This window comes from Asparagus officinalis, chromosome 7 (genome assembly GCF_001876935.1).
Source record: "Asparagus officinalis chromosome 7, Aspof.V1, whole genome shotgun sequence".
NCBI lineage: Eukaryota > Viridiplantae > Streptophyta > Magnoliopsida > Asparagales > Asparagaceae > Asparagus > Asparagus officinalis.
The window spans coordinates 131,609,969-131,618,155 of NC_033800.1; the positions used below are offsets into that span (position 1 = coordinate 131,609,969).

The following is an 8,187-nucleotide window of genomic DNA, read 5'->3' on the forward strand; positions in this document are numbered from 1 at the left end:
TTTCTCCTTAGAAGACATTTTGCTTTCAGCTGAGAGAATAAATTCTTCTTATTCCAATGCGAACTAACATTATTACGTTAATCACAACATACTTTTTATATAAACATTTGCACAAACTTTGTTTAGCCGAAAGACATGAAACTCAGTTTCAAACTATATGTGCTTGACCTGAATTGATTGGATAACAGAAGGGGCAGAGGATGAGCAGCTCAATTCAGAGACTACGAGGACTAAATCTCCATGTTTCACCGAACCCCTGAGCTTCATAAGGTTGATTGTTTTCTTGATACTAGCTTCTATATCTTCTGAGAATGGAAGTTCAATTGGAATGACGCCCCACAGCAAGTTCATAGACTTCCTGGCGCCAGGGTGATCAGTGAAGGCAAATATGGGAGGATTTGGACGATTACGTGATAGAAGAGAGGCCATGTATCCATGCTTTGTGAAAACGAAGATAGCATCTACTCCAAGGTTGTTAGCTGCAAGGAGATTACATAGTAGTTGTTCAGTTTTGTTACAAATATAACCAAAGTTGATAACGTTTGATTGCTTCTGTGATGACCATGGGTCAAACAAAATAAATGCAATCCACGTAAAGGTTGTTATGGAATTTGATTCCATTCCTTTCATCTAGGATTTTCCTAATAAGACTGACTTACATTATCTGATTAGTACCGGTAAGGGACACACAAGCGCCAAACATATTTGTAAGCCCTGAATTAAGGTTCTCATCTCTGATAACTATCTATGCATATTAGACATCTTTTTTACGTCATTAAGGTTGGTTTTCTTCTCTGAGCTAACTGTTAGTTCAACAAATCCAATTATCTACAAGATAACGTTGGGTGCAAAGAAGAACACAATTCCAGGATCTGTGTGAGACTAGAATGAATAAAAATGTGGTATATACCAACAACCAATCATGATTATATTTTATGGCTTAAGTATTAACACTTAATTCCTTTTGCCTTTGTGATAGAAGTAACAATAAAATACATAAATATTAGGATGGCACCTTAGACAGTAAGTAATCCAACTTCTGAGGGAAAGATTCCGTGAGGCCCTGGCCATCCCAGATCAAATGCAATATATATAATCAACATAAAGTTCATCCCTAAATTCGCTACCATGCTTTCCTCTCCTAGTTTCTAAATGCGACCCTAGTTTCTTTGTTGATTTATTACTTGCATGGCATAGACATGCCTCCTGTTATCCAAAAATAAAATAAAAATAAAATAAAATAAAATAAAAAAATTTGTGTGCCCCGAATGAGTATCTGATAGCTATCTATACATATTAGATACACATTCTTTTTTAGATTAATAATGTTCTTTTTCTTCCATAAGCTAACTGTTAGTTCTAGGAATCTAATTGTCCGCAATATAAATTGCAAGCATATAAGAGGCTCATGCTCATGCTCATGCTTCAAACAAAGCAGGTTGGGGATGTTAAGCCGAGAGAAAAGGTATCCTGGAGGGAGGCAAAATTATGATCAACCACGTTATAGGCCTAACTTTGATTAAATATGAAGCAATGTTCCCATTTTCAATTTAATCATGTGCACAAACAATATGATTCATCTATATGAAGTAAAACAAAGCATACTTAAATAAGAGGGCTTGATTATGACATGACTGGTCACAAATTAAAGGCGTGTAACTTTAAAATTTTCTCCCCTAAAAGGAGGGAATAGTTCCCTGCCTTTACTTAAAAATAGTGTTCACTTAATGATTCTCCTTGATATGTTCACTATTATGTTAGAACATAGAGGAAAAGGATACAGTAAGCAAAAGTTGAGTCACATTTTAAGATGGAGATAGAGCATTCTAACAGAAGCTAACAAGCAGAGGACCTACCCATTTCAACTGCACTGTTGCATATTTGCTCAGAGATGCGGTCCGGCAATGAGACTGCAAGCTGACTTTGAACAAGAAGGCTTTGACGGTTTTCCTCACGATTAGATAGCTCCATACGAGCACTAGCCATGCACAACACAGCAAGAGCCTTGTCAGCAAAGGATCCAACTGCTGACTCCCCAGATAACATTAACGCATCAGCGAACTGACGAACAGCCTCTGAAACATCTGCAACCTTTCAGTGTCAAAATAACATTCCATCAGAAAATGTGCGAAAGGGGGAAAAAGGAAGAAAGAATGAAACACCATGGTCATGAGTAATAATAAGAAAAACCTAGACTCCATTTCTGGTAGCTTCTAAAATAAGGCCAACAACCTACATATTAACTTCTAAAATTTAATTGCATTCAAATTTTGGACAGTGCAAAAAAAAATAAAAAAAACATACATAGTATTCAGGTTTATCGTTCTTGGTCTTCTCTTCTTTTTAAATTTGAATTTTTCATTTCTAATTCACAAAAGGAAAAAGTTTTTCTGCTATCAGTCCTCAAATTATAAAAATTTAACAGATCTCCCAAATATCATACTTCGGTGAAGTCTCTAAAATTGCTTAGTTTCTAGTGATTTGGAATAAACTGCCGTAGTTAAAATCTGTATACTGTAGATTTCATATCACAGTTACATTTTATCCCTATGTTTCTTCTTCCTCTTCTGACTTGCAATAAGAGGGGACAGATGAGCTCAGGGAGGCGGACATGTGGGCAGGCATTTGGATTTAGAGGAGGAAGTCAATACGGGAGAGGTCGAGATCGAGACCTAGAGAGGGGGAGATAGAGACACATTGAGGTCTAGGCCACCGGTGTTGGTGAAGCCAAATTCGTCCAGGCAGATGATTCCATTCGGGTCAAAGCACAGCCATTTGATGTGGATTCGGCCAAAGAGAGAGGATTGTGGAGGAGATAGGTGAGTTTAATTGGATTCTTAACTCAAAGTTAACTTTAAATGAAATTTAATAACAAAGACCGGGTAACCAACGTAATTGGAGCAACTTAATAACAAATATAACGTTTTGGAGAATTATTATTTCAAATTTATGTAAGTTGGCAGAGCGATATTAGAAAACCCCAAAGAAGGAATGATTTTTCTTTTCTTTTTTACATTTTTTTTATACTTCAAAGCAAAACAGAACAAAAAGAAAAAAGAAAGAAGCAATAGATAATGTATTTGCCTTAAGTTAAATGGAAATGTTATTTATTTACTTGTCATGTCGAAATTTAGAAAACAATGCAAATTTAGATGAAAAATTATTGCGAGTAAATGATCAAATATTACATAAATTGAAACTGCAAATTAGTTAATATATGTAGAGGTTAATTTGAATATGTAACCATATACTGTACTAGTTGCTTGCTTATTGTTATTCTTTGTTTTCTCATCAATAGTTTATGGCTTCAATAAAAATTCCATAAGGTTCTTTAGCAAATATTTTTAAGCTGAAAGTATGTGGAGTTTCACAGGGGATTAATCTGGTAAATTTCCTTTTGAAAAGCAACTTGCACTAGTTTGTCATCTACACTTAAATATAATAGACCCTACATAGATGGATTTGGTGTTTGTGTGTGCTCCATGAACTAGAACATTAACTACAGCATAGTAAAACTCTGGTCCAAATATCATTAGAAGATTCAGGCTATCTGTATACATACATCAGTGGAGGTAGGGTTCCCCTGGAAGGTGGAGGATGAGTTGTTAGGACTCATGTGTATGAGCCTACTCTCTAATATTGTTTTGATGATTTAACAAACAATTTATAACTAAGTTTGTTTCTAGTTGTTGTGGCTTGTTTCCTTAACTAGGTTGACGATATCTGATGAGAAGCTATTCTTTCAAGAGTCAAACATTCAAGAGCAAGCCATGTTCTCAATCACTTAGGTATATTTGTTTCATGTAGTATATATTGTGTGAAACTATTTCAAGCTTAATAATATACACACACACAATATTGGATTTTCTCACAAAATGAGCTATTTTGAGAAAACATTGTGATGGTGGTTTATCGATCATATTTACTTTTCATTCATGTGTTATAATGCTTATGAAAACATTTCATAAGGTTTCATAACTCTTTTCATGTCAAAAAATCTAAATTCTAGTTCTCTCATAAACATGTATTTATGTATGTTTTGCAAAACAATGTCTTTTCACAAATGGTAAATACAAATCCAAAAATTTCTGCACAAACATGTTTATGTTCATGTTTATAAACTTTCCCTAAAGTTTCATTATTTTTGCATATTATTTGTTATTTTTATTGTAATTTTAAAAGTCATATTTTAAACCTAAAAAACCCATGTATCAGTTTGCGGTCGACCGGACATGTTGCCGCGGTCGACCGCCTAGAAGCCCAGACTCTAGTCTGTTTCTCAGGCTCTTGCGATTGACCGGACGTGCCACCGCGGTCGACCGCCACAGTGAACGTTACACAGTAACGGCTAATTCTAGATTTTGTTTTCTTATGATTTTTAGTCTTTTTGCTTGGCTTTTTGTTGATGCCTTGAGATGTTATAAATAACCCTATGCTTTAAACTCTTTAACTAACCAAGAAAATTATTTAATCATGTTTTGCAAGAGTTTCAAGAGGTGTTTAGTTGGTGTTTCAAGTTTTGTTTCAAAAGAGGAGTTTTTCACAAAGAGAAGGATTTCAATTTCAATTGAGGAATTCACCCTCATCATCATTTCTACAACTCTTTGTGTTTATAGAGAAGTTTTCTAAACTCTATTATCTAGCTATTTTATCATTGAATTTCGTATTCATATTTTTGCTAGATTAATTTGAATTAGATTTTTATTGTTCTCATTTATCACACACATCCCTCTTGAGCTTTTGATATTTTATACAATATATTATTGGGTTGTGGTGGATGATATAGTAAGAGTGAGCTTTATTGTGTTCTCATTCAATGTAGAGAACAAATATTTGTATTTGAGCTTTATTTGTGAGTATCACTTTGTAATAGACATTTACACTGAGAGGAGTGTGTGGTGAGGACGTGGTCGATACCAAGAGGAGTGACGTCGGTAGTAAAACCTAAAAAGAGGTGTGAATCCGAACACTTGAGAGAGGCAACACGTGAGGACCAACACTGAGGTTGTAGTTTGTTTGATTACATTGTGACTGGATTGTGAGAGTTTTCGGTGAGCTAGAAAACCGAGTGTGTAGAATCTTTTTGAGAAGATAGCGAGATCTCCTCGAGGCGAGGAGTGGAGACGTAGGTCAAGGGTTGACCGAACTCCGTGAACAAATCTTATGTTTGCATTTGCATTGATGTACATTTATTTTGTGCTCTTGCTTATATCTTGTTTATCTTGCTTGTAATTTATATTCTTGCTCATTATTCATTTATCTTGCTTGTAATTTATATTCTTGCTCATAATTCATTCATATATCTCTTGCAAGAATTAATGAATTAATAAGTTTTTAAATTGGCATAATATCAGATTAGATTAGCATTAACCTTATTCACCCCCTAGGGTACTTTCAATTGGTATCAGAGCCTGGTGTTCTTGACTAGAGGTTTAACCGCCTTGAGTCAAAAATCCAAATTATCTTGTATTGCTAATCTTGTTTTATTTTTATTTATATCTTACTTGCATATATATCATGGACATGCACAGTGTACCTAATCTTGGTTATGCTACTAACATTGCTCCTAGAATCAGCAATTTTCCTTATGCTCAATGGTATGTTAAATTTAAGTTATTTGCTAGATCTAAGAATATCGATATATGAGAAATTATTGAATGCGCTTATTTTGTACCCATTACGGAGAAATCCAAGTGGAATAATAATGATAATAGATTGTTTGCAATGAACAAGATTTTGTTAGAATTCTTAATTGATGCCTTTGGCTTATCTTTTCTAACAAACTTGATTCTTTTGATAGTGCTTACAATTTGTGGAAACTTATAGAAGCACATCAAGAGAACTTGAAGGCGATCCGACAAACTATGGAGGATTCCATTTTAAGTTCAAAAAAAGCTCATCTTCATACACACCACCACTAAGCGATAGCCCTAGTGAGGTATACGAGTCTAATAACGATAATGATTTTACTTTTGATGAACTCGCACATGAATATGAAAAATTATTGCATGACCATAAGAAATTACAACATAATTTTAAAGATTTGAAAAGCAAGCATGTTATATTTAAATCCGATCATGAGTTTCTTATATCTAAGTTTGATTTCATTGCAAATGAAAATGTAAATCTTAAAGAAATTAACGAAAAATTAAAATTGGATATTGCTAGCTTGACTCATGATAAAAACAATGTCATGTTAGAAGTAGAAGCAAGTAAAAATAAGCTCAACACTCTTGTAAATGATTTTATCCATTCTACTTCTATTGACAATGCACATATATCTAATGATGAGTTGAATCATATGAAGAAACGCATATCCTCCTTAGATTCAACTTTACATACATGCATTGTGAATAATAATAAGCTTATGGACTTGTGTGTAAAGTTTCATGAAGATACTTTTAAAAAACACATTCACTAGCACACATATATAACAAAGTTTACAAATGTACCATTTGCGGGCGAAAATATCATATTGATAAATTTTGTTATGATGCCCAAAAATCCACCATGTCCAAAAATATTGATCCTTGTATATCCCATCAAGCTTTTTCATCACATACACATGTACATACACCTATTGCACATCATAAATATGCTCATGTGTATAAGTGTGATTTTTGTGATCGTTTTGATCATTTGACCAAAATTTGTTTTGATTTGAAGAGAGTTTCTCGTTTGCAAAATAATTTCAAAGAAAAATCTATTTTTGCAAATAATTAACGTGCACCACCACTTGGTCAACACAAACCTTTTAGACCCTTTCATTGCACTCATTGCAATCGAAATGAACATTTATATGAATTTTGTTTTGACCATGTTCGTGCACCCTATACGCCCAAATTAGTTCATAACCCAAGAGCATTGAACTTAAATGATAGGGATCATGTCCCTGATCTTATTGGTACCAAAAATATTTGGGTACCAAAATGTGCTTGATTTTAAAATTTTAAATATTGTTTGTTTGGTTTTTGAATTTCATATTTTCAAAATTCTATTTGAAGTTAAAATAATCTTGAGTAAAAATTTATGGATTTTCTTGCAAATTACATATTGAATGTATTTTCTGATCTTTGAATATACTATTATTAATATATCTATATTGTAGAATAAAACAAATTTACAAATTTTTGTCTGTTTTTTAAAGTTTACTCAGAGTCAGATTCCTCGCGGTCGACCGTGAGTGTCGCGACGGTCAACCGGAGAGTGTATATTTGCACTCAGTTTCTGGATTTTTTCGCGGTCGATCGAGCACGTCTCAACGGTCGATCGGACAGGGTGAATGTCTGTACCCAGTTTTCATTGTGTTTTCGGGTTTTGGGTTTTGTTTCTCAAACTGTTTGTGACCCGTTTGCTCTTCATCGTCGATCCAGAGTCCAAATTGATCTAAACCCTTGATCTTACCCTCATATGTGATCTGATCCCTCTTCTTCATCCCATCGTTCTTAATTTGATTTCATCCTCTTCAAACCCTAGTTTTCTTTCCCGCTCCTTCACGGTCTACCGTCGCCCTCTCTACGGTCGCCTGCTGCTGTTGAGCCTGAAAGGGAACTCTCCTTGTCGAGCTCATCTTCTGGTCATCATCTTTTAGTAAAGCCCTGAACTCTATCTCTTTCTTTTTTATCTGTGTCATCTTATCTAGGGTTCCGATCTCAAGCTAAGTTCCTGCTATGTTTAAATCCTCTTTGTTATCATGCCTCCTCTTAGGAAGAGATCTAAAAAGGACAAAGTTCATTTTCCTAAAGCTGTGCATTATGAAGATTATCTTAGGAACAAAACTCTAGTTCAAAAATATAAGGAGCTTAGCAATCTGAAAATTTATCCTGAAAATTTATCCTGGTAGGTGTGTTAATTTTGATGATCTCATGCCCTACCTAATCCCCTAATATTTTAGAGATATAGGGTTGCTCGATCTCGTCCCACACAAAGAAAGTTCCGCATTACTCATTCCTTGTTTATCTGTTTTATGCTAACATGACTATCATGATGCCTGATAACGAAACCTATGTCATCAGAACTTATGTTAAAAATATAGAAATTGTTTTCTCAGTTGCTGAACTTTCAAAAATTCTTAAAATTCCTGCAAGAGATATTAATCTTATTAATGTTGAGCAGGATGATCCTGATGTTAATTCTCTGATTTTTCGTACTGGCTGTAATTATCCTATGTCTAACAATTCTCTTAAT

The 8,187-nt window shown here is 34.2% G+C and overlaps 1 protein-coding gene across 1 annotated transcript; it reads right to left on the minus strand.

The window, feature by feature from the left end:
* LOC109847771 (plastidial pyruvate kinase 1, chloroplastic-like) lies at positions 31 to 7,633 on the minus strand. Its single transcript, XM_020417011.1, has 3 exons — positions 7,472 to 7,633; positions 1,857 to 2,091; positions 31 to 479 (listed from the first exon to the last, which is right to left on the minus strand). The coding sequence occupies exons 1-3, from the start codon at positions 7,631 to 7,633 to the stop codon at positions 154 to 156; spliced, it is 723 nt and encodes a 240-aa protein (XP_020272600.1). The 3' UTR covers positions 31 to 153.

What these genes read in the sequence shown, in the direction of transcription:
- LOC109847771 (XM_020417011.1), bottom strand. Translation starts at nt 7,633, where the DNA reads ATGACACAGATAAAAAAGAAAGAGATAGAGTTCAGGGCTTTACTAAAA. An exon ending in GAGCGGGAAAGAAAACTAGG is followed by an intron (nt 2,092 to 7,471) that starts GTTTGAAGAGGA and finishes TGACACTGAAAG; the next exon opens with GTTGCAGATGTTTCAGAGGC. An exon ending in CAACAGTGCAGTTGAAATGG is followed by an intron (nt 480 to 1,856) that starts GTAGGTCCTCTG and finishes ATCTCCTTGCAG; the next exon opens with CTAACAACCTTGGAGTAGAT.